Here is a 27,440-nt window from a genome sequence, read left to right on the forward strand (position 1 = left end):
TAGAAGCTGCAGACTCCATTTTCGACGCCTTAGGGATGAAGAACGATAAGGCAACCATTGTGCTTTTCGGCTAGCCAGCAGAAGCCAGAGGTCAAATTTAAAGAGATGATAAGATAAGATTTAAAGGAAGTAAATATTTTATGAGAGATTAGAATGCAAAGCTTGGAATAAAAATTACTTCAGTCAGGTGTGTAGTGCGATGAGGAGCGTCGTATTAAAAAACGATCTCGCTACATTCAGGGAAAACACACTTTATCTTTTATTTTTGATTTTACTCCTAATTAGTTTCATATTTTTTTGTCAATATAAAAAAAATAATTTTAAGGATAAGTGGGTCCCCAATTCTTAGAACTCAATATTTTATCTTCAGGGAAAACAGATAGCAGGTGTCTCGTATTCCAAACAGTAGTTTAGTGAAAGAAGCTTTCCATGTGCCCTTCAACATCAAACATCCATTTATAACATCTAAAACCATGCCATGATATTGAATAAATACAAAGAACGTCTACTTATAACATCTAGAACAACTGCTTGGTGTTTAACAGATTAAAAAAAACGTCTATTTATAACACCTAAAACCGTTTCCTGGTGCTGAACAGACCCAAAAAACGTCCATTTATAACACCTAAAACCACTGCCTGATGCTGGATAGATCCAAAAAGAGTCTATTTATAACATATAAAACTACTGCCTGAAGTTGAATAGATCGATCCACAAACATCTATTTATTAACATCTAAAACCATTGCCTAATTCAGTCAATCCTTAAAATACTACGGAAATTTTTTTTATATTTTAATTGTATTTTACCTAAATCTGCTGTATTTTAGAAAAGAAAAATGTCATGTCCAGAAGTGAATTATTCATGCCCTTTTTGCAAATCAAGTGACAAAGTTACATGTCGTATTATATTCATGTGTCGACAGTTATCAAATATATCTGGGTGGTCATTCAAGTATGGTAATGATGATATATTTCTATTTACTGTAACTCCAACGTTACCAAAGTATACAGTTGTCTTTTGTAATTTTATTATTTAACTTCGTGAAATGATCCCATTTTGCAATATCCCCTAATTCCGTTGTATTTTGTTAGTTTTTGGATAATTTTGCATTATTTTGTTCAACATTACTATTGCGCTATTGCAACCTTTTTCTTTATGACTGACTTGATTGTCAATCTAATTGTTATTAGTACTATTATTGTCATTATTATTACCGTTTTACCACTGTGGGTATAGGATAGTGAAGCAATCTAATGTCGAAAATATTAGCTTGATATTCTTGGCCATCAAATCACAAAGATCTTTCTCCTAAAAAAAAAAAAAAAAAATTAGGAAATCACGGAGCTAGGAAATCAGGAATCTGGCCTTTTCCCCCCAAGCCTAAGAAGCAAGAAGTTTGAAAGAATACAATCAAAGCTCTCATAGTAGCACTAAAAATAATATTAATTCTTTTGAGGGTAACTGGCTAAGATCAGAAGTGTTGGTTTTGGGATTCTTTGCAGTCTCTGGAAAAGGAGAAGGAATTAAATAGAAATAGAAAGGAAAATAGAAATAGGGAAAAAAGAGAAAAGGAATGTTCATGGGTTTTATGTTTGCCCGAAAGCTATATCAAGTCATAATAGACAAGACAAGAAGAATTTAAGCATTGTCTAGGCGCTTTTTCGCAAGTATCATGGTTGCTATGATAGCTGCAACATAGTAAAGAACAAACTACACGGCCCATAGTAGCCAAAAATAAAAAAAAGCATTTTATTAAAAACCGGCTACTGATAAAAATTGCCATATGTAGCTTATTCAGGAATGGTAACTATTTATCTGGTAACTATACTATCTATCTCGATTAGTCTTAATAGTGTTAACCTACAGAGGCACAAAGTTAAAAAACATGGACATTTAAATCGTCAATACTGTAACTGATAACGTAACTGATGTCGCCAATGACCGTAATCTGTAACGACAACAATAATCTGTAACGACAACGACCTGCATGTACAGCTCCTTATGCTCCTTGCTCCTTAAATTAAAACACATCGTAGAATAAGAGGAGACAGCCTCTGCTTGAATTTAATGGTAGAATAAGAGGAGACAGCCTCTGCTTGAATTTAATGGTAGAATAAGAGGAGACAGCCTCTTCTTGAATTTAATGGTAGAATAAGAGGAGACAGCCTCTGCTTGAATTTAATGGTAGAATAAGAGGAGACAGCCTCTACTTGAATTTAATGGTAGAATAATAGGAGACAGCCTCTACTTGAATTTATGGTAGAATAAGAGGAGACAGCCTCTGCTTGAATTTAATGGTAGAATTAGAGGAGACAGCCTCTACTTGAATTTAATGGTAGAATAAGAGGAGACATCCTATACTTGAATTGATGGTAGAATAAGAGGAGACAGCCTATACTTGAATTGATGGTAGAATAAGAGGAGACAGCCTCTACTTGAATTTAATGGTAGAATAAGAGGAGACAGCCTCTACTTGAATTTAATGGTAGAATAAGAGGAGACAGCCTCTACTTGAATTTAATGGTAGAATAAGAGGAGACATCCTATACTTTAATTTATGGTAGAATAATTGGAGACAGCCTCTGCTTGAATTTGATGGTAGAATTAGAGGAGACAGCCTCTGCTTGAATTTAATGGTAGAATTAGATGAGAAAGCCTCTACTTGAATTTAATGGTAGAATAAGAGGAGACATCCTATACTTGAATTGATGGTAGAATAAGAGGAGACAGCCTCTACTTGACTTTAATGGTAGAATAAGAGGAGACAGCCTCTACTTGAATTTAATGGGGGAAAAGCGTCGTCATTTATTGCTTCCTCGTTCAAAATAACTTTCACATTCACCCACTTTTGTGATTGAACTTGTTCTTACCACGTGTGCTTAGATTCAAAATACATTTGTTTATCCCTTTACATCTAACAATACTTTCTTTATTTGAAATGCTTAGAAGCTAATGAATATGCAGTATTACCACAGGAGTTAAGTATGGCCTTAATAGTTGAGTAGGACCTTAAAGTATTTTCTTCGTCTGGAATCTTTTCAAGCTAATAAATATGTGGTCTTACCACAGGGTTTAGTATGACCTCAATGATTGAGTATGGTCTTACAATAATTTCGTTATTTAGAATCTTTTCACGCTAATAAATATGTATCCTTACCACAGGGTTTAGTATGGTCTCAGTAACTGAGCATAGTCTTAAGATACTTTCTTTTTCCGGAATCTTTTCAAGCTAATAAATATGTGTCCTACCCCAGAAGTTAGCAAGGATTCAATAATTTGGAGAGCAAAAAGTTGCTATTAAGTATTAATATTACAAAAAAAGTATAAAATATTTTACATAATTATTACCTTATCACCATAAGCCTTGTCTAATGCTCTTTGCAGATATCTAATTGAATTTGCGATAGAACGACGAACTTCTTCGGTTTCTCCTGACGTTTTACCAAGTTCAGATTCAACAAATTTTAAACCTTCAAGGCTGTACCAAAGTGCACTAATCCTACCATTATTCTCGTCTTTCCTTTTAAGGATCTGAAAAAAAAATGAAAACGCTCACAAAACGTAATTATGAAAGTGCGACGTTGATTTTAGAGCATTGTACGATCAGAATACACAGCCTACATCAACCAGAATGAATACGAAATACGCAAATACAATACTAATTTTATAACAATGCGCAGTCAGAATACATATATCGCCCAGAATGCATACGAAATTGTCCAGTGGGAATCAGACAGACTTAGTGGGGTTATAAAACGAGACATTGGTTGAGGGCTATTAGAAGAGTGTCGATTGGGGCTATTAGACGAAACCACGGTTGAAACAAAGGACGATAAGTAGTACTATTTTATGAATTAGGAATACGGGCGAATAGAGTCTTATTTCTCAATATAATAGTATACTAAAACACACATTTTTTTTTTTTTTTGTCAGATGTAAACCGACAAGTTTAAATCTAGTATTGAGATACAAGTCAAGGGAAATTTTAGGTTGGAAGACAAATAAAGCGAGAGTTTCAATATGTCACATTAAAACATATTGCTCACTCCAATATAAAAGCTTATTTTATTTTTCAGTTTCGGCCTAGTTTTGGCGTGGCAAGGTGGCCCTTAGTCTTTTTTCTTATTTGAACGCAGAATTATTTTTTTCATTTTTGTTCTTTTCTTAACTTATTTTATTCAATAGCAAATTTTTGGCAGGCTAATAAGTACTGTAGATACTCGAAAGGCTTAGTTTATAAAAATAAAGATGAAGAATAAGCCAAATTATAAACTCTTTTCACCCAATAAAGTTAGATACGAGCTTCTAAGGAGGGCATTAAAGTATATGGACATTAATTCCCGACTATGAAGAAAGAGCTCACAGTAGTCTATTAGCGTTGTTTCATGTCGAAAGTAAAGGGATCACACTTATCCAAACCGTTAATGCTTAATTACATTAATTACAAATTAGTCAAAATCACCATTAATTACATTATTTGATTCTGTAATAACTGACTAACCACTACATTTCGCTATTATCGAATTTTAATTTCAAAGATAAATACAAGAATATTGAAAGCAAATTTCCAAAAATACAGAAAAATTATTGCACAATAAACAGAACTTAAAAGGACACCAGCACAATCTGTTTATTTACAACTATTCTAACATATTTGTAGAAGAATGTTAGTGCCCTTTGCACAGACTGGAGGGATCAGTCAGTTTGTGCTACAGAGACTTGTCAAAATCCTGACATTTATCCCAACAGGATATTAAAGTTGGATAACAATTAGAAATAACTAGAAGCTGAAAATCATAGAAATGATAAGACTTAAAATAAAACCTTTTATCAAAACTTTAATCCACACTTAAAATAGTCTTAATTAAAAAACTCCGCTGCAAAAAATACGTTTCTGTTACACTAACATCTTAAGGTTTATGTCCCCCATGCAAGTTTTGGGATGTTATTTTCCGGCAGTTCTGTCGTTTTAATGTTTTTTTACATAGGACGAAAATTTTGACAGCATTCGATATCTGAGATTCAGCTTTATCCAGTTGCTAAAATACATTTAAAAATTTTGATCTGCATTTTGTTGCAGTACATTCAAAAATCCATTAAATTCAAATTTGGATAAGTTTCAAATCGTTTAAGCAAGTTCGATTCGGCAGTGGCGCATTGGGTTTGGACCTTAGATTGGTAAAACGGGACCCAGAGCAGTGGCGTAATTACATCAAAATCCTGGAGGGGGGCTAGAACATGGATGTAGCAACACCCTGTAGGGCCAAGGCAGGACCTTAGTTGTTAAAAAACCTCGTTAATCCAATTACCCCCGTATCAGCAAGTTCGTATCATTCTCTAAGAAAAAGTCAAAGGAGCATCAAGTTCAGCATTATCCACCTACAGAAACATATTTTTAAAACTTAAGTTGCATTTTGTTCTCATACATTGAAATCCAAAAACAAGGAAATTTCCCCATCTTTTAAGCAAGTTCATATTAAATCTAGGAAAAGTCAAAGGAATATCACCTTCTGGATCGGTAAATGGATAAATCTCAAACTAATGATTACAGTGATATGATTGTCGTATCCTTTCGGTATGAGGGATAGCTGTAGGCTTGTCAAAAAATCACCTGTTTTGCCGGGAAAATAAACCTCAAGGCTTTAAATCTCACTTTCAACGATAATAATTACCGTCAATTTAATGGTCGACAATCATGGCTGCAGTAGCAGCTACTACCCAGTAAAGAACTAACCATGGCCCATAGCAACCAAAAATTAAAAATAGCGTTAGAAACATACTGAGAAACAAATTCCTATTTGTAGATGAATCACGAACAGTAACTATTATCTCGATTAGTCTTAATAGTAAAATATTATGTAGAAAACAAATATATAAGGAACTCGAAATACGGCATGAAACCCAAAAATAATAATGTGGGATCGAAACAAAAAGTACACCATTGGAATCACCATGGCCAAAAATTATAGTAAGAATCGGCAATAACATCCTTTTATTTAGAACAGCAACTCAAGAAGACAACAATATGGTACCCATGAAAGCCACAGTAAATTTCTAAGGGAGAGAAGGGGTGTAAGTGCTACCAGGAGCCTTGTTTCTATCAGGATAAAATATGACCATTTCTCATTCTCCTCTTTTGAGGCATTTTTAATGTTTTCTTGTTTTCCAAGAGACTATCACCCCTCCCCCCTTTGGTCCCTTGGTTTGACTGTTTAAATGACGACAGCTTTTTAACCTCTGTGAAAGTAAATTGGTGAGATGGGTTAACGTTGAAAACTAACTAATTTTCTTCATCTTACCAAAAAGTGTATTCTCATCCTCCTCTTTTGAGGCATTTTCTTCATCTCTTCTTGTTTTCCAAGAGAGGCTATTACCCCCCCCCTACTCCCTGCTCCCTTGCTTTGACTGGTGAGGTGGATTAAGGTTGAAAACTGACTAATTTTCTTCGTCTTAACAAAAAGTGTGTTGAACAGAAAAGTCAACAGTTGGGAAGCTCATAATGAGGAGATTAAACTTGCTTGGAGATTTTATTAAGTCTTTCAATTGTGCATTAACACTTCTCAGCTACTATCATTCGTCATTTTTCAACAAAGTTTTTTCACCGATTAGATAATAACGCAATGAATACAAACCAAATGATGAAAAACAGAGTATGAACACATAAGGTCAATGTCCGAAGGTTTGTGCAACCAGGTAAAAGAGATGCTAAAAACAAGAAATTTTGGGAGCTTTCCATTTTCAAATTTGGACAATGAAAACAAAAGAAAAAGTCTACTGAAAGGTCCTGAGAAATGACAAGGAAAATACTGTCCAAAGATGAGCAGGAACAAAGGGTAGAAGAGGGGATGAACAGATATGTGATTCATACAAAAAATATTGTCCTACAATGAGTAGAAACAAAGGGTAGAACAGGGGATGAACACATGTGTTCATATAAAAAATATTGTCCTAAAATGAGTAAAAATAAATGGTAGAAGAGGAAATGAACAGAAATGTGACTCATATAAAAAATATTGTCATAAAATGAATAAAAACAAAGGGTAGAACAGGAGATGAACAGATATGTGATTGTCCTAAAATGAGTAGATCCAAAGGGTAGAAGAGGGGATTAACAGATATGTGATTCATATAGAAAATATTGTCCTAAAATGAGTAGAAACAAAGGGTAGAAGAGGGGATGAACAGATGTGTGATTCATATAAAAAATATTGTCCTAAAATGAGTAGAAACAAAGGGTAGAACAGGGGATGAAGAGATATGTGATTAATATAAAAAATATTGTCCTAAAATGAGTAGAAACAAAGGATAGAAGAGGGAATGAACAAATATGTGATTCATATAAAAAATATTATCGTAAAATGAGTAGAAAAAAAAGGTAGAACAGGGGATGAACAGATATATGATTCATATAAAAAATATTGTCCTAAAATGAGTAGAAACAAAGGGTAGAAGAGGGAATGAACAGATATGTGATTCATATAAAAAATATTGTCCTAAAATGAGTAGAAACAAAGGGTAGAAGAGGGAATGAACAAATATGTGATTCATATAAAAAATATTATCGTAAAATGAGTAGAAAAAAAAGGTAGAACAGGGGATGAACAGATATATGATTCATATAAAAAATATTGTCCTAAAATGAGTAGAAACAAAGGGTAGAAGAGGGAATGAACAGATATGTGATTCATATAAAAAATATTGTCCTAACATGAGTAGGCTAGAAAAAGGAATAAACAGACATGTGATTCATACAAAAAATATTGTCGCAGAATGAGTAGAAACAAAGGGTAGAATAGGGGATGAATAGATATGTGATTCATATAAAAAATATTGTCGTAAAATGAGTTAAAACAAATGGTAGAACACGGGATGAACAGATATGTGATTCATATAAAAAATATTGTCGCAAAATGAGTAGAAACAAAGGGTAGAAGAGGGGATGAACAGATATATGATTCATATAAAAATATTGTCGTAAAATCAGAGTCAACGCTGTAGCGTTGCCTATAGTAAAGGCCATACGGCTCCTATGTTTTATTATTATTTTTTTTTTTTCCCAGAGGCACTTCATATGGAAGGGGTCGTCGTAGAAACTTCAAAAGGGGCTCATTCGATTGGAAATCGAGAGTTCTAGTGCCATTTTTAATAGTCGCCAGTGATTGGAGGGCACCTAGCCCCCCCCCCCCCCGACGCCCATCATTTCCCCAAACAAATCCAATCAAAATTTTGAGATAGCCATTTTGTTCAGCGTAGTTGATTTCCAGATAGAAATTATATTTTTGAGGAGGACACTCCCCCACAGCCCTCAGGGCAAGGGTTTTAAGTTATGCCCTGGCGGCATATAATGTTTTTATAGAAGGCGGTGTCGTAGAAACTTCAAAACAGGCTCATTCGATATGAAATCAAAGGGCTAGTTCCTTTTTTAATAGTCGAAAGTTATTGGAGTGCACAATACGTCCCCCCCCCGCCTATTATTTCCCCAAACACATCAAATCAATATTCTGAGATAGCCATTTTGTTCAGCGTAGTTGATTTTCAGATAGAAAATATATTTTTGAGGAGGACACTCCCCCACAACCCTCAGGGCAATGGTTTTAAGTTATGCCCTGGTTGTTATAGAAGGCGTTGTCGTAGAAACTTCCCCAAACACATCCAATCAAAAATTTTGAGATAACCATTTTGTTCAGCGTAGTTGATTTTCAGATAGAAAATATGTTTTTGAGGAGGACAATCCCCCACAACCCTCAGGGCAAGGGTTTTGAGTTATGCCCTGGGAGCATATAAGGTTTTTGTAGAAGGCGTTGTCGTAAAAACTTCAAAAAAAGCTCATTCGATTGGAAACTCAAAGGGCTAGTGCCCTTTTTAACAGCCGAAAGTGATTGGAGGGCAACTAGCCAACCCCCCAACCCCCCCCCCCCACGCCCATCATTCCCCCAAACACATCAAATCAAAATTTTGAGATGGCCATTTTGCTCAGCGTAGTTGATTTTCAGATAGAAAATATGTTTTTGAGGAGGACAATCTCCAACAATCCTCAAGGCAAGGGTTTTAAGTTATACCCTGGGGGCATATATGGTTTTTATAGAAGGCGGTGTCGTAGAAACTTCAAAAAAGGCTCATTCGATTGGAAATTCAAAGGGCTAGTGCCCTTTTTAATAGTCGAAAGTGATTTGAGGGCAACTAATCAAATTTTTAGACAGCCATTTTATTAAACGTAGTTTTAAGGTCTGGAAATTAGGTCTTTGAGGATGACAACTCCCCCACAGTCCTCAGGGCAAGGGTTGTAATTTAAGGATTCTCCGAATCCTTCATATCATTTTTTATGGAAGGGATACTCGTATAAACTTTAGAGACGGCTCATTTGATCGGAAATTTAAAGTTCTTGTTCACTATTTAAGAGTCAAAAGAGATCGGAGGGCAACTAGCCCCCCCCCCTCCTCCACGCCCTAAATGCATCAGATAAAAATTTTGTTAAAAATAGTTGAGAGGTTAAGTAACAAAACTCTGGCGTTGACAAAACCCCCCAGGGCCCGGGGGCAGGAAGGGATTCTCGTACAAACTACAGAGAGGGCTCATTTGATTGAAAATTGGAAGTTCTAGTCCAGCTCTTACGAGTCAAAATCGATCGAAGGGCAAATACCTCCCCATGCCCTTTTTCCCCCCCCTTCCCTTTGAACAAATTCTGTTTATACCAGAAGGCACAATGAGAAGTAGTATGCTTTTGGATTAACACTCACCTGTTAGGCATATGCTCTCCTCCATAAACAAGGAAAGAAACAGAGAGTGAAAGGCAGTGGCGGATCCAGGGGAGGGGCGAGGGGGGTGCCTCTCCCTAACGTAGTCTAATGTAATGTAATTTACTTAATTAACGCAAGATTGCGTTAATTAAACTTGCTTCTAACGCAAGTTTATCGGATCAACCTATTTTGCGCCCCCCCTTAAAAAATCCTGGATCCGCCCCTGGTGTAAGGGGCAAATAAATCTTAATTTGTAATTCAATGAACCCCGTTCCAAAGTTTTTGCGACCACCTCTTCCACATAAAGTACCCCTGGAAAAATAAATAAGTATTAATTCATTGAACCCTTATGGCTCTTTACTTAGGTAACGTTATAGCATTGCTTTGGACCTAAAAAGTTGAGTAGAAATTTCAGCTTCCATTTTTATGAATATCCGAAATTATCTGAGGGGAATATATTTGGGGAGCATATTCCACGGCTGGGAAATTTCTGCTGGGTGGAATTTAACGCGGGGGAATTATCAACAGGAAAAGAAAATGTTCTTTGAGGGGGGAGCAATTTCCCAGGGGTGGGTTTTCCAAATGTGAGTTATTCAGGGAGGGGAGGACTAAACCCATTCGATAATATTCTAAATTTTACATCTGAAAGTAACGGGAATAAAGAATCAACAGAAATGTCAGAGATAGCACTTCAGGTTCCTTTAGACGATTTTGTTCGTGTCTTTTGAAAAAAGACATTTTCAAAAGACACATTAATTTCATTTGTTTTACTTTCTCTGTGGCTGCTCAATTATGCATGTGAGGGGAGAGACTCCCCCCCCCCCACTGTATCTGCTAAGGTTTCAGTTTTTATCTCAAGCCTTAAAAATGAACGCAATACGATAAAAGTATAACTCAAAATAACATATATAGAATAATATATGCACATAACACGGAACAATTAATCAAAATTGCATATTATGAGTTGAGGCTCACCCAAATGATGGGCCAGGGGGCTCACCATTCCACAATCTATGAAACCAATCCTGCAATAACTGAATATATAAAGTATTTTTGAGTATTTTAACGTCTTCCACAACTCAAACGGTCCAACATTCTACAGCCCAATGAGTCTGTCTAATCTCCTATATCGTGAACAGAGGAGATAAGTGAAGTCCCGCCCCGTATTGGATGAGTCTCCACCCACCCCTTCCCTCTTTCCTACTGTCTACGCTAAAGTTTTCTTCCTTCTGCCAACTACGCCGCCCCCCCCCCCAAGATTTTAATAAGGTAAAGTTTTGTATGGGAAGAACACACAGTAAATCTGATATAATTATCCAATTATAAGGTTAAAATACATACTCTGTGATAGATGCAAATTGCTTTGACACACACATCTTATTAAGGTCAATTCCAAACAGTCGTGATTCCTTTGTGCCAGCAAGTGAAATGGTCAAAACACCCTTATTGGAGCTATTTTTTCCATCCATTCATTGTTGCCATTCGCTGTCCACAAGTTATGCAAGCTGTCTATTGTTCATATATAAGGTTTTTATCAGAGAGGTAATCGTATAGACTTTGAAAAAAGCCTCATTCAATTTAAATTGAAAGTTCTAGATCCGTTTTTTAAAGTCAAGAATAATCGGACAGTAAGCAACCCCCCCCCCATGCCATAAAAACTTGAAACTTTTTGCAATCAAAAACAAAAAAAAATTAATTAAAAAAAAACTTTCCTAAAAATAAATTTTTAAAAGAAAAGTAAAGGCCATTATAAACTTAAGCTCAGGAGATATGAACACCTGTTAAAATTCAAACTCAAAACGACCAGAAATTACTATTAAAGAATAAATGAAACCCAAAAAAACAGAAATTAAATAAACAATCATAGCAAAAAACATACGACAGGTAATAATATAAATGAATAAATAGATTTTAAAGCGAGTAATGCTTAGATTGAATATGAAAATCAAGCTTAAACCGAAAAAAAATAGTTTGCTATTAAAGTATAAATGAAACTTAACACGAACAGAAATTAAATAAACAATCAATGCAAACAAACATACAATATACATTAATGTAAATGAATGAATAAATCTTTAAACGAGTGAGACTTAAATTGAATATGTAAATCAATTATGAATCGAATAAAAATAACTACGAACAAGAGTTTGTGTATCGCCTCACTGCAGAAGCAAAAAACCTACTGCGTCATTGGCGCTTTACTGAAAACGAATTATATTACAAATGTTTTCTTTTGTACTTAATATTGAAAATAAATATTACAATTACAATACAATTTTGAACTGATGAGCTTTCAGCAATTAATATCATTATATATCAAATATTCAGTTTAATTTATTAGTTCTTTCCAAGATTGGTCAAGACAAAAATAGTTTCACTACAAACAAAATTTGGATACTGCCCCCTTCCTTAACTGTAAAAACCTAAAGCCTTCCGCGTCATTGGCGCTTCACTGAAAACGAATTACTCTTATATTACAAATTTATTCTTTTCCAGTTCTTACAGCATTGAAAATGAAAATAAAAATTACAGTTAAAAAAGAATTGAACCGATGGATTTAACAATTAATATTGTTATATATACAATATTCAAATTGATTTTGTTTCTATTTTCCAAAACGCTTCAAGACTCATATAGTTTTCAGTAAGACGCCGAACTTAAGTTTCTGCAGTGAGGCGATACCAAAACTCTTGTTTGTAGTTATTTTTATTCGATTCAAACTTGATTTGCATATTCAATTTAAGTTTCACTCGTTTTAAGATTTATTTATTCATTTACATTAATATCTATTGTATGTTTGTTTGCATTGAATCTTTAGTTAATTTCTGTTAGTTTTAAGTTTCATTTATACTTTAATAGCAAACTATTTTTTTCATTTTAAGCTTGATTTTCATATTCAATCTAAGCATTACTCGCTTTAAAATCTATTTATTCATTTATATTATTACCTGTTGTATGTTTTTTGCTATGATTGTTTATTTAATTTCTGTTTTTTGGGGGGGGTTTCATTTATTCTTTAATAGTAATTTCTGGTCGTTTTGAGTTTGAATTTTAACAGGTATTCATATCTCCTGAGCTTAAGTTCTAATGGCCTTTACTTTTCTTTGAAAAACTTATTTTTCGGAAAGTTTTTTTAAATTAATTTTAGTTTGTTTTTGACTGCAAAAAGTTTCAAGTTTTTATTGCACGGGGGGGGGGGTACTTACTGTCCGATTATTCTTGACTTTAAAAAACGGATCTAGAACTTTCAATTTAAATTGAATGAGGTTTTTTTCAAAGTCTATACGATTACCTCTTTGATAAAAACCTTATATATGAACAATAGACAGCTTGCATAACTTGTGGACAGAGATTGGCAACAATGAATGGATTGAAAAAATAGCTCCAGTGAGGGTGTTTTGACCATTTCACTTGCTGACACAAAGGGATCACGACTGTTTGGAATTGACCGTAATAGGATTTGTGTGTCAAATCAATTTGCATCTATCACACAGTATATATTTTAATCTTATAATTGGAAATGGTTGTAAGTTATGCCCTGGGGCCACATAAGGTTTTTATAGATAGTGTTGTCATAGAGACTTCCAAAAAGGGCTCACTCAATTGGAAATTGAAAGGGCTAGTGTTCGTTTTAATAGTTGAAAGTAATTCGAGGGAGAATCGTTTTAGATCGTTTTTATGGCCAGAAATTTCAATATGTCAGGCAGAAGAAAAAAAAAAATATATTGCCGATGTGAAGACCAGGCCCCGGCACGCGGTATGTGACAGCCTTGTATACATTGATTCTCGTTGTAAGCAGCAACCTCCTCATATGTCTTGTAACCACATATTTCTTTGCTCTTCACTTTTGTTTTTGATCGTTTTAATAATATTGCCGCTTATTTTCGAACCGAATATTTCTTTGTTCTTCACTTTCGTTTTTGACTTGTTGTAATTGTCGCTGACGCAAGTATTATAACTGTATTTCACTGTCACTTATCTTTTAAACGCATATTTCTTCTAACCGTATAGTTCTTTGTTCTACGTGGTCTAGGTTATTCATTTGTCCTCTAGGTATTATGAAACTGCTGAAAACTGCGTTTTCGGCAGTTTCATAATAAAATTTGTAACGAGAAATGTCTGAAAAGTGTTTTTGGGGAGATGGGGCGATGACAGAGGGGGGGTCTTAGAGTAGTTATAGTGCTGTACTGTGGGTCGAATTGCTCGCAAAAACCCGAATGAATGACTTGAAAATAAAATTTTAAAAGGCCATTTTAAACTGCCGCTAAGTTTAAAATGGCCTTTACTTTTCTTTGAAAAACTTATTTTTCGGAAAGTTTTTTTTTAATTAATGAGTAGAAACAAAGGGTAGAAGAGGGAATGAACAGATATGTGATTCCTTGCTATGAAGGCCAGAAGTTTTAATACGCCAAAATACAACTTGCTTAGGTACAGAAAAATTGAAAAAAAAAACTGAAGCAGAAGAAGATAAAATCTCAATTTGAGTCCAGCTAGGAGATAAAAATTTCAGGGGAAGACTGTAGAAATATTTCTTCTGCAAATATAGATGACCATCCTAAGAGTTTGTGACAATTTGGAGCACTCCATAAAATCTTCAGTTAAGCTTTCAGATTACAAAAAAGTGGGTCTTGATATATTTACTAATAATTGTTAATTTGATGCTTAGGATAATTAGGATAGGCTTAGGATAAAGAAATATGTTATATTTATTTATATTTATAACATTATGAATTATTTTTATCTATTTATTTATTTTTGTACAACACATTACGTTTTATATATAATACTTTATTATATATTATAATATTTTTCTATTAAATTGTATTTATTAGTTATGATTATTAAAAATACACTAATATTTGAAACTAATCTTACTTCAGAGGCTTCAGCCTTCAACGCGTTCAATTCTTTCGCAATAAGCGCCAATGACGGACGTTCATCAATATATGCACTGGGTGATTGGGAGGCATCTTTGTCCTGAAACAGAGACTAACAAGTTAAGTTAAAGATTATAATGTAAGTTAGTCAATTCCAAGTCCCTGATCAAGTTATACAAGTTAATGCTTCAGTTAAGTCAAACAAGTAGAAGTAGCTGATAAGAAGAATGCCGGGAATTAAAACACTAGGGCAGCGTTACTCAGCAAATCAGGGGCTCGCTCAGTGTCGATACCAGTTACGAGAATATTTTCTCAAGATATAGATTAAAAAAAACAAAAAAACTTTTATGCTATCAAACCCTAGATGATTTTTTAGAAGTCAATTCAATAGAAGCCATATTCTATTACCTGAGAACTCCAGATAATTCAAGACATATTTACCACCAGGTTGTTGGTGCATACAACTCAAAAATATTAATGAACCTACTGATGGAACTCTCTCTCTGATTGTTCCGCCGAATGTAAAGTGAAGTTAAAATAAGAGACGAAAAATACAACATCTAAAAACGAAAGGAAGCAAAATAGTTAATAGTTTTACTTAGACTTAATAATTAACTTCTTTATTTTGCCAGGCGCTGGTGGATGGCATTATTTTTTTCTTTTTATAGACAAGCTTCAGTTTTCTCTCTTATCAATTTCTTAAAGTCTTTGGCTTTATTCTAGAGAGTAGCTACTAAGACATGGGGGACAAAAACAATTGCCCGACTCATAAAAACGTAACAAAATTGCATATAAACAAATTTTTCAGGCGTTTTTAAAGTTTTTTATCTGTACCCCCCCCCCATCTCAGAAAAAAACTTATGCACCATTGCTAGCTACCAAACAAAGTAGGCTATTTCTCCCTGTTCTTCATGAAAACCAGTTTCAGTTGAAGATTGATAAATTTCATAATTGAACAGTTGGAAGCTCAATTATTAATAAGCAATAACAAGTCCAAAGCCGGTACTTGGACGTTTTTTCTACAACTAACGAATTATCCACGATTTTTTTTTCGTCAGCTAAGTGCAGTAAATCGGCCATAAAATTCTGCTAATCGGTTAAAAATAGGTCCAGATAATTTATTATTGTTGTCTTGAGTTAAAAAATAGAAATTTTTTCTCTGGCACGTGTTTCATAACGAAATACCTGTAAAATAAAGAATTATCTTTAATATATAATACGCCGAAACTGATAAATTGACAGCCTTATGGTACGCAAGATTAATATAAGCCATTTTATGGCAAAAACTGAGTTACCAGTACATTGCTACATAAAAATAAACAAGGTGAATACGATAGGGGCTGCTATACATCCTTTTACTCCAAAATAACTGTTACGATTCAAAGCTGAAACTTCAGTCTCGAAACTGAAAGAGTTACTTTTGAAATTAATCAAGTTTATGCCCTTATTTCTAATTTTGGCCCGCTTCCCCATTTCACTTTGTAAGAAACCAAGCTTATGGATTTCCCTCTGACTTGTTTTGAAAAAAATATATAGCAAAGTCCCAATTAAGCTGGCGATTTTCAATGATATCGTGATTCTGAAGAGTGTGCCTAACTGAACAAAGATGAAGAAACTAGCGAATCTGATACTTGGACAATCTTATGATTATCCCATAAAATTACAGCCATGCCAGTAGACTTCTTATCCCAAAGCTTAGAACGTTCCACAATAAAGTCAAGGAATTGTTTGGATATTATGGACACTGTCTTACTAAATGATCAATGTATTCCCGTCAGTACTAGTGTTTTAATGACTGTCTTGTATCCAAATGTCAAAGACCTCCTCCATATTCCTTTCTCCCTGATACACAACTGAAAAGGCTTAAAGATGTTGACACCCCGGAAATCAAGGAATTATCTTTCCACGCATTTTTAAACATGCTTTTATTTCTCCAATCCCAACAGGTTTTTCTCGGTTTTTGAAAGTTTCTTATCCAATATGAGAGATAATGTTGATCCATATCAGTTTGGCTTAAGATCGGAGCATAGTTCAACCCACTGTCTTTTCCGAATGCTAAATGTCATTTTAAAGCATTCAGAATCGACGCATTCCTTCCCTCTACTGAAACAACTAAACTATTGAAGCAAATATATTCTATCCTATTGTCTTCAAATAGAACAGAATACCAATCATACCTAATCGATAGGGCTATCACCGTCTTATTCATAACAATGGTGCTTGTGCTAAATTTTTATGAAGAGTTTACATCACAAAACAATTTTTGTTTCTTTTATCATTGAATAAAACCACGGAAAACTTTTTGCAACAAATAGCACTACTTACTTCTAAGTATGAACTAGCAAGGTCTATTTCTCTTAAACGAAATTCATCATCTCCATAGATGTCAGCAGCTTGTGTTCTGATCATTTCTGGAAGGTCTTCAATGTGGCTATCCTCTATCAACTTGTACTGGACAAGAGAATCATTAAAATCAATGAACCCATCTACAGTCACGGTTATAATCATTTCAGGATAACTCTTGATATCAATCAGCTTGGAACCATCTTGACCATCCTGCAATAATTGAATTCAAGTGAATTCATTTCGATATAGCTTTTTTCTTAGCTGTAGAAGAAAAGAAGAAAAATAATAGTTGAGATAGAGATAACAACTTACCGTTTTGTTTCTAGAATCCTCCCTAAACTAACTAATACCAGAACTCGTATCTGCATGCAGAGTAAAATGAGGTAAAATCCCCAAATATGCATCTGAATAGTCCCCTTACCCCACAAAAAAGAATCAGGTATAAACTTCTTCTCTTTTTGTGATTCCCCACAGCTCAATCTTTAAATACTCTCCCCCCCCCTTTTTTTTTCTTCTTCACATTTGAGACGCTAATCTCTAACAGAATCAGTACATCCCTTTTCGAGAAACTGTTATTAAATAGCTTCACATAATCATGCCCAACATATAATCCAACAGGGCCATGTCCATCTTTTAACGTAATCTTTGGCATTGCCATAAGTGAAAAATGGGGCTACAATTCTTTCAGGCTACAATTTCATATCGATAGTCAGTTTGGCCCAGACTTTTATGGATAACGAATACAGATCGGTTGGTTTTCGTTATGCAACTGGCCCTTTTTTGCCCTATCAATTTGCAAAGATATTAGCAACTGGACCTTTTTTGCCCCATCAATTTCCGAAGATATTAGCAACTAGCCCTTTTTTGCCCCATCAATTTCCTAAGATATTAGCAACTGGCGCTTTTTTGCCCCATCAATTTCCAAAGATATCAACAAGTGGCCCTTTTTTGTCCCATCAATTTCCTAAGATATTAGCAACTGACTCTTTTTTGACCCATCGATTTGCTAAAATATTAGCAACTGGCCCTTTTTTGCCCCATCAACTTCCTAAGATATTAGCAACTGGCCCTTTTTTGCCCCATCAATTTCTTAAGATATTAGCAACTGGCCCTTTTTTGCCCCATCAATTTCCTAAGATATTAGCAACTGGCCCTTTTTTCCCCATCAATTTCCTAAAATATTAGCAACTGGCCCTTTTTTGCCCCATCAATTTCCTTAGATATTAGCAACTGACCCTTCTTTACCCCATCAATTTCCTAAGATATTACATCTAGCTTCATGATGCTCTACTTAAAAACTATGTTCAAAAAGTTATTGTTAAGAAATAATGTTTTTTTTTTTTAGAAATATAAAACCATTAAAAAGAACGAAAAGATTTTAAGTCCTAAAATATTTACAATTAAACTCTCTGTGGTTCGACATTAATTCATTTGAAAAAGTGAGCTTATGCATAATATATGATGTGATCCTTCTCAGCTCTAAGTCAGTCCCACAAAGTATAACATCGATCATACGCTTCAATGTATTGAGCATTGAGCAGAAGTGCACATAAATAATGTTTTCCGAAAGCCAATGTCTCTTATCCCTTCTGAAACTTTTAAGTCGTCTTGAATATCTAACAGTTTAGGAAATCACGTTTCTTTAGTGCAACCTTCACTGGATGTCTCTGTCCTGCATGGTATCTTGAACTCATAAAAATGAATAGAGGCAGACTAGCAAATTTCATTCAATAGGGCCGTTTTTTTACTGATCAAAATGCTAAGATCTTACTTCTTTTTTAAGAAAAGGCTTAAAAGTGAAATCTTTGAACTAAGATCTTACAACTTTTGTCGTTTTTATGCAAGTGTCTTTCATTATTCTGCTCTGATCAGCGGTCTGAGAACAACGATGAGTATATCATCAAAGTTCTCTCATCATTGTTCTATACGGCAGAAAAATGGCGTCTTTCACGCTTTTTGCTAACTTGAGTGAGCTGTAAGATCTTAGAACAAAGATGAGTTAAAAACGATAATATTTGCAGAAAGATGCAAGAACTTAGATGTAAGAAAAAAAAAACGGGTCTAGTGTTTAAAAAACGTAGTGAAATCGTAGTGAAAAATCTTAGTGCTAAAAAACGGGTCTAATACGACTCTAATCAAACAAAAAACTTTATACATCAACATCTTACAGGAAGTTAGGCTTAAGACTCTTGAAAAGGGAAGACTGATTTATGCTTGCACTCTCTTAAAAATAGTTACAAGTCTCCAAAAAATGCACATTGGTTTCCTTGTAAAAATATTTTATCCAAAAGGCACCTGGATCTAGCCCCATTTGACCTTTTTCATTCCAAAATTAAAAAAATACGTTGAAAGGGGTTCATTTCCATGGCAGCGAGGAAGAAAAAGGCGCAAAAAAAAACATAGCCTAGCTCATAAAGGAATACAGAACCATGGTGTGTCTACCAGCCCTTGGAAACTAAGAGAATGGTTTACAACCGTATGAAGAGAATAATACTATTTTACCTAAAAGCTAAACTGGATTCAAAGCATATCATTCAACTATAGATATGAAACCCGTTACAGATTCCAAGAAATCCATGAATGAAGGACTAATATTAGGTGCTGTACTGAATGATTTAGAAGGAGCGTATGACAATGCAAAAAAAAGTAACTTGGCGAAAGATTCCATGCATTAAGGGTAATAAGATTCCATTATTAAGGTTTCTCCAACCAAATACAACATTTGTTGACAGCTTTCTAAATAAAAAGAACCTTCGAAGTTAAAGTACGTATAAAACTATCAACCCCAGGAACTGTTGGAAAGGGAGACCCACGGAAATCTGTACTCAGCTGTTTATTATTCGAATTGTACACGACAACATTAAAAATTAATTCAACACATTGGCATTTTGCAAATGACATTGAGCATGGGCGACTGGAAAAACATTTGCTAATTGGAAATTACCCTGAAACTTCCTTTCCTACCAGTATGAAACTACCCATATATGTCCCCATATCGGTGATCATACATTTCCACAATAGACGAAAGTAAAACTACAAGCAATCACCTTAGAAGAATTTTCAATTCTAACCACTAATAAAACTAAATATCTTGGAATAATTCTGGACAACAAACTTATGGCACCTTTAAACCTCAAGCTGTTCATGTTAAACAATCATTAATAAAAACAACAGCAACCCAATCATGAAAAAATTAGGTGGTACAACTTGGGCCAGCATGGATCAAGCCCTCAAACTCTATACCCATTACATCAGACCAGTTATTGAGTGTAACCGGACCATCTATAAAACAAGCTCAAAACAGCTCTTCAACCGACTCGAAACTATACAAAATCCTTCAATCCGCCTTGAAACAAAACGTTTGAAAACACGAAAGATTCTAGTCTTCTAGCAAGAACGAGGCCATCCCACTAATGGAAAACAAATGTAAACTAATATGAATAAAATATATACAAAATCGGAAACAACCTTCGCCATATTTTATTTTCAAATGCTAGAGCTAGCCGGCTAGAGCCTAAAAACAGCATACTAGTGTCACCAATTCCAGCCTGGGCACGATACCCCATCAAACTGGAATATGTTACAACTAAAAAGCAAAACTAACACCATATATATCAATAACCCCAGAGGTAAACCAGGAATTCCTCCCCCAGCTACAATCAATTTGGACTTGGAGACCCTGATTAAGTTGAATTAGAGCAAAAACACTGACTCTGTGTATCCTAAAAAATACGAATTCTGAATCACTGGATGTAGATATTCATCTAACCAAAGAAAACCCGACAGCCTTGGAAGGTTAGGTTGTGTTACTAAATTTCCCTACATACCTAGCAATCTATGCATACAAGGAAATGAAAAAGCGTATAGAATAGCAAGAGAAGAAGTAAAAAGCAAGACATAACCATCAAGACATCTAACTCTAAGGGATCTAACCAGATTACGACAAAAAAATTCTTTAAATCAAGGCCACCTAACTCATCCCCCTTTTCAACCCAGAAAAAAGCAGACTGGTTCCATCGCCTGTGTGCAAATACAGAAAAGAGGATTAACTACTCCCACCCAGCAAGACAGGTGAAAAGACCCTTTAGGAGAATCTGAACATATTAGGTAAGAAGCACGTCAACTGAAGTTGTCAGACGACCACCAGCGAGAAACCTACAGGAGGTCATCATCACCTTATCTTGCTGGGAATGGGATTTAAGATAATTTAAGGGAAGGTAATAATTTAAGGCATTTCGAGGACTCTTTAGCCTTGTTGACATCTATAAGAGCATAGCTATGCAAAGGTTTCATCCTTAGGGAAGATCAGCAGAGCTAAAAAGTTGGATCAAAATCAGACAAAAGTGAATTTTTAAACCGCCATTTTTCAATCCCTGCAAGTATAAGAAGCGCGTCTTTAAACCAACATCAATAGTAAATCTTTCCAATCACAGCACCTCTTCATTCTTCTTGTGTGCACATATATGCGCAATGACATTTCAACGCCATTGCAATGATGCGTCACCTGAATTGTGCCCTCGAAGGATCCCATAAAACCATTTATGTCTAAGACTAAGTCATGTTTCTAATCACAGATAGCCCAAGGGGTAAAAAATAGATATTATGCTTGAGTCCCTTTTAAGTGCCTTCTTTGACCTGACACTTCAAGTCTAATAAGATGCTTGGTGTCTGGTGTCAGGCGAACATTTCCAGGTATTTTAGAAAATAGTCCTTTTTCCAAGGATGCAAAAAGAGCCTCATCTAGCCCTAGGTCTCTAGTTGCGGTTACTACAAAAAAAAGGTAAAAATATTGTGGTCTTGATTTAAGCATGAGTTTTGAGCTAAAGAAAACATGTCTTAATACAAACCATTTGATTAAAATCTTGTTCAAAGCCAAAATCATGATAGTATCAGTAGGAAATAAATTTATTGGAATCCGATCTGAACTACCATTTTTTCTTTTTTCTTTTTTTTTTTACTTTTGATGTCAGAGAACTAGCTTGACTCTTAAATTTATGCAGTCTAAAGAATATATCCTAGAATCGTTTAAGAGTAAATAAAAAAAAGGTGAAAAAAAATTTTATTTTCCCACCAAACACTAAATAACAATCTAGAAGCTAATTTGAAAACGTTCGTTATAAAAAAACATTTAGGAACATTTTCCACGAACAAATAATTCTTGCAATTGCACACACCAGTACATTAGCACATTTAAATCAAAACCATTTTTTTATTTTTTTTTAATTTTAGTGTTTTTTTTTTTTTTTTTTTTTTTTTTTGGTTTAGTACTTTTCTTTTATTTTCTCAACTGTTTGCTTTAGGAACTTGGTCGATTGCACTCAGAATAAATTAAATATTACCCGCAATCATCCTTTTCTTATTAAGAAACAGATATTAGGTAAGAAGCACGTCAACTGAAGTTGTCAGACGACCACCAGCGAGAAACCTACAGGTCATCATCACCTTATCTTGCTGGGAATTGGGATTTAAGATAATTTAAGGGAAGGTAATAATTTAAGGCATTTCGAGGACTCTTTAGCCTTGTTGACATCTATAAGAGCATAGCTATGCACAGGTTTCATCCTTAGGGAAGATCAGCAGAGCTAAAAAGTTGGATCAAAATCAGACAAAAGTGAATTTTTAAACCGCCATTTTTCAATCCCTGCAAGTTTAAACCAACATCAATAGTAAATCTTTCCAATCACAGCACCTCTTCATTCTTCTTGTGTGCACATATATGCGCAATGACATTTCAACGCCATTGCAATGATGCGTCACCTGAATTGTGCCCTCGAAGGATCTCATAAAACCATTTTGTCTAAGACTAAGTCATGTTTCTAATCACAGATAGCCCAAAGGGTAAAAAATAGATATTATGCTTGAGCCCCTTTTGAGTGCCTTCTTTGACCTGACACTTCAAGTCTAATAAGATGCTTGGTGTCTGGAGTCAGGCGAACATTTCCCTAGGTCTCTAGTTGCGGTTACTACAAAAAAAGGTAAAAATATTGTGGCCTTGAGTTAAGCATGAGTTTTGAGCTAAAGAAAACATGTCTTAATACAAACTCTTTGATTAAAATCTTGTTCAAAGCCAACATCATGATAGTATCAGTAGGAAATAAATTTATTGGAATCCGATCTGAATTACCATTTTTTCTTTTTTCTTTTTTTTTTACTTTTGATGTCAGAGAACTAGCTTGACTCTTAAATTTATGCAGTCTAAAGAATATATCCTAGAATCGTTTAAGAGTTAATAAAACAAAAAGGTGACAAAAAAATTTATTTTCCCACCAAACACTAAATAACAATCTAGAAGCTAATTTGAAAACGTTCGTTATAAAAAAACATTTAGGAGCATTTTCCACAAACAAATAATTCTTGCAATTGGTCACACCAGTACATTAGCACATTGAAATCAAAACCAGTAATTTATATTTGTGTCATTTTAGTGTTTTTTTTTTTGGTTTAGTAATTTTCTTTTATTTTCTCAACTGTTTGCTTTAGGAACTTGGTCGATTGCACTCAGAATAAATTAAATATTACCCGCAATCATCCTTTTCTTATTAAGAAACAAATAATCTTTAATAAGCTTCCATTCATAGTAATGAGGCTTACTGATACCGCAATTTTATGAGCATGAAACCAAGCAAAGTCTTGAATAAAATACTGGAAGCAGTAAATATAAATATCAATGTACATGATAACATACATATAAACATAAATAACATATAAACATAAACATACAATATATGTTTATGTATACAATTAATGTATAACTTACTAATGTTTTGTATAATACTTTTGAGCATATTTCGGGTTCCTGTTGATCTTCAAAATTAAAATTTTTTTATTTAGGAGATTTTTCTTTTATATTTTATTAAGAATAATTTATTTCAGAATAAACCTTTCCTGGGTCATCCTAGCCAAGTGGTTAGTGCTCCAGATTTGAAATCTCGAGGTCAGGGATTACAGTCTTGGTGCTGCTGGTTATTTGATTTGGAACGGGGGTCAATGGTGCGACTCTTATAAGCCCAGCCACGTTCAACCCAGCTCTAAATGGGTACCTGGAAAATTCTGGGGAAAAAACATGGGAAGCGTCGGAGGATTTGCCCTCAACCACGCATTGCACTCCGGCCGATGACATCGAATCAGAAGACCATTACCTGAGCAATGCACACCATTGGTCAGCATGCAGAAAAGTTTTTTTGAAGTATTTTATTATATTTTTTAAACTACATAATTGCTGTAAACTAGAGGTTTACTTACAAGTTTGCAATACCTATAATATTGTAAACTATAGACTACACAATACATTTTTAACCCATACCTTGTATACTGAATTTGAAAAATGAATAAGTTGGGACCCTAATCACTATCACTTATTTTCTGAATCGTTTCATTAGTTTTTCTATTCAACTTATACTTGTTTTCTAGAGATATTTTGGTCAAAGTTAACCACAGAAGCAGGACCGTATCCAGGATTTTTTTTTCTGGGGGGGGGGGGTACGAAAAAACGCATCAAAATTTGTTTATATTTAATTTTGTTACGTTTTAAACAAGTCTAACAAACTTTTCGGGGCGGGGTCAAACCCCCTAACACCTCTAGATATGGCCTTGGCCAGATGGTTATCATTTCCAGCTTATGACGAATGCCCAGTTCACTTTTAATTTAGTTTTACGTGTATATCAGAAAAGCTACAGAAGCAATAAAAGTGGAACAAATAAAAATATATATGCTATAGAGGGTAATTTTTTTTCTTAGAAAAATCTAATACCTTTGAAAATCCTAGTACTGATCCATATAGCTTCACAATGTCATGAAACTTCAGTGAAGATATCTGTCTAAGGCTAACACCTGATGGTGAATTTAAAACAGCTAGTCTTCCACCTTCGACTGGAATACAAAAATAAATAAATAAAGAACAACCAACTGAAACTAGACTCAAGTTGAATATTCAAAATGAAGTATTACAGCAATCCTGGCTAACCTCAATGAAACAATTGTTACAGGAGCAACAGTTCAGTTTCGTTTGTGTGTTATCAATTACACACTGCAGTTGTCTACATCGCGTATGTTTTAAAATGGCGTGTCAAAAGAACTATTTTATCTCCCAGTAAAACAATATCACATTTCTTAAAGACAGTCTTAAAATATTCGGTTTCTGCTTAAGACTGATTTAATTCTCTAATTCCTCACATCCAAATAAGGTTGTTACTTTTAGTAATACAACATGTATACAAGCTAATAATTCAGAACTTCAGCCCAAAGGCCAGAGTAATGAAGTACTAGCTTGTACATTATAAGCACTTTGTTTACAAATGTATCTTATTTGATGGTGGGTTCTGAAAAAACAAAACAACTGTTATTAGCCTCAAACGAACATCTGAGATCAATCATATCTACTTAGCACAAAACCTAACCCCTTTCTCCTGTTCTTGAACAGGCTGTACCAGAGGTGTCTATAAAAGTCAATTTCTGTAACTAGCATGAAAAAAAGACTCCTTGGTCTCAAATACATATCAAAAACCAGGTATGGAAAAATTTCTAACGCTGCCAGCAGTAAAATTCGACAGACTCCCAAAGGCAACCAACAGTTTATTTGCAGAAATCGCATTTTCACAGCTTTACTTTAAGCAAAAATCATTTTTATTTATAAAAATAGTGTTCTCTGATAGAATGTGTCAACAAATTTGAAAACAGCTAAGTAGCATTGCTACTTTGCTACCCCACTTTTTGCACGGCGGCCAGAAACAAATAATAGGTCTTGGCTTAATAGAGCTCTTTACTTTTCTTTGAAAAACTTGGTTTGTGGAAAAAGTTTTTTAAATTAATTTCTGTTCGTTTTTTATTGACATAGCCTTTTTCACAGAAAAAAATAATATTTTATATCTTTTCAGTTTTTTCTATAAGAATCCATTGTATGGGTTGCTATTTGTATGTTGGAGAAACGTTTTCAACTTTTTAAAATCCTGACACAGACAGTATTTTTAATTGAATTTTATAGCTTCTGAAGTTGACCTGAAAAATAAAACTTAATATCATTCCCAAAAGATTCCATCTATGCTCTTTGACAACCTGGATACAGTTACTTTTTGTTTATTTATTTAAATGGTAAGAGCAGAATTAGTTATGGTAGTAGCCAAAAAATGTTCAACTTAATACGTCCAGTCGTTCTCGATATATTGCTGAGGTTTCTTATTGGCAACCATAAACACAATGCCTTTTGATTTATTTTAAGGCAACATTTGCTTTAAAGCATCATGGGTAAATTGCATAATTGTGGGGGGTTGACATGCCTAATATCTCTAAACACATAGTTGCTGGAAAGTTCTACTATGCTGAGCAAAACGGTTGTCTCAAAATTCTGACTGGATGGGTTTGGAAAATGAATGGATTTGAGGGAAGGGCTGCTTGCCCTCGAATCTCTTTTTAAACTTAAAAAAGGCACCAGAACTTTTGATTTTGAATCTCAGCAGCCTTAGGGTTTCAGGTACCCTTAGTGTCAAACATGGTGTATGTGTGACATGGATTATCTCCTTGTTTTCTGCAGAATTCTTTATACAATTTCTTGGGGTTACATCTGTTCTTGTGTACTTGCTGTAGCAAAGAGCAGGCTAGATTATGTTGCTGTTCATCATCTTGAATTCTAGGATTATGTCTCTTAGAAAGTGAATTATCAAATATACAAACTAAACCATAAAAAGAGCATAAAATTAGCAAGCTAAAAATATCTCTTTTTTGTAGCATGTCCCTTTCTAGAGAAGTGCTATTCTTAACCTTTACTCTAAATTCCAGTTGTCATTCTGTAGCCCATGCTTGAATTTTGAATCGTTCTGATTGTATAGAACTAGAGCAGTGGGTGTTGCAAGATTGCAGACACCTACCAGGGGGATCTACTAATTGCAGGCAACTTCAACAAGCCTAACACCACCTGGAAAGACCAGTTTCCCTACATCCCATTGAGTCCTACAAGCCCAATAATTGACATTGTCCGTGGATCTTGGCAGCATTGCATGGGATGACATCTTATATGGCTCTTTAGAAAAGCAATGGCAGTGCTTCAAAGAACTACTTATACATATAGCAAATCAGTATACTTCAAGAAAACTTGTCCTCAAACCAAAAACACTTCTGATAATGACAAGAGAGACATAAAAGCAGATATTGGAAGAAATATAAAAAGCACCAATCCCCCAAAACAGACAGGAATATTCCAAAAGTCAGAACAAACTTAAAAACTTGACGCAGGTCTTGCATATGAGCTTTCAATCCAAACTTGCTGATGAAGCCAAGACAAACCCAACAAATTTTGGCAGCATGTCTCTAGCCAAAACCACAATAGACAATGTATCCAAAACTGATAACAGAGGAAGATGGAGAAGTTACAGACATTAATAAGCTTGCTAACTTACTGAACCAGCAATGTGTCTCAGTTTTCACCACTGGACCAATTGCTGGACTTTTCTAAAGCATTTGATAAGGTTTGATGCAGGCAACTGC

The 27,440-nt window shown here is 34.5% G+C and overlaps 1 protein-coding gene across 2 annotated transcripts in view; it reads right to left on the reverse strand.

Moving 5' to 3' along the window:
* ATP6AP2 (ATPase H(+)-transporting accessory protein 2) overlaps positions 1 to 27,440 on the reverse strand; it is a 50,967-nt gene that overhangs the window by 7,312 nt on the left and 16,215 nt on the right. Inside the window, exons 2-5 of one of the 2 annotated variants that reach the window (XM_089108034.1) lie at positions 24,715 to 24,833; positions 16,943 to 17,173; positions 14,616 to 14,717; positions 3,352 to 3,534 (exon numbers count right to left, since the gene is read on the reverse strand). In XM_089108034.1, the coding sequence (XP_088964160.1) occupies positions 3,352 to 3,534; positions 14,616 to 14,717; positions 16,943 to 17,173; positions 24,715 to 24,833 (635 nt within the window). Of the gene's footprint in view, positions 1 to 3,351; positions 3,535 to 14,615; positions 14,730 to 16,942; positions 17,174 to 24,714; positions 24,834 to 27,440 lie in introns of both variants that reach the window. The other variant, XM_089108033.1, reaches the window with a different exon arrangement.

The sequence above is a fragment of the Artemia sp. Qi Xiang Cuo genome, chromosome 2, assembly GCF_049724085.1.
Source record: "Artemia sp. Qi Xiang Cuo chromosome 2, ASM4972408v1, whole genome shotgun sequence".
In the NCBI taxonomy this organism is placed as follows: Eukaryota; Metazoa; Arthropoda; class Branchiopoda; order Anostraca; family Artemiidae; genus Artemia; species Artemia sp. Qi Xiang Cuo.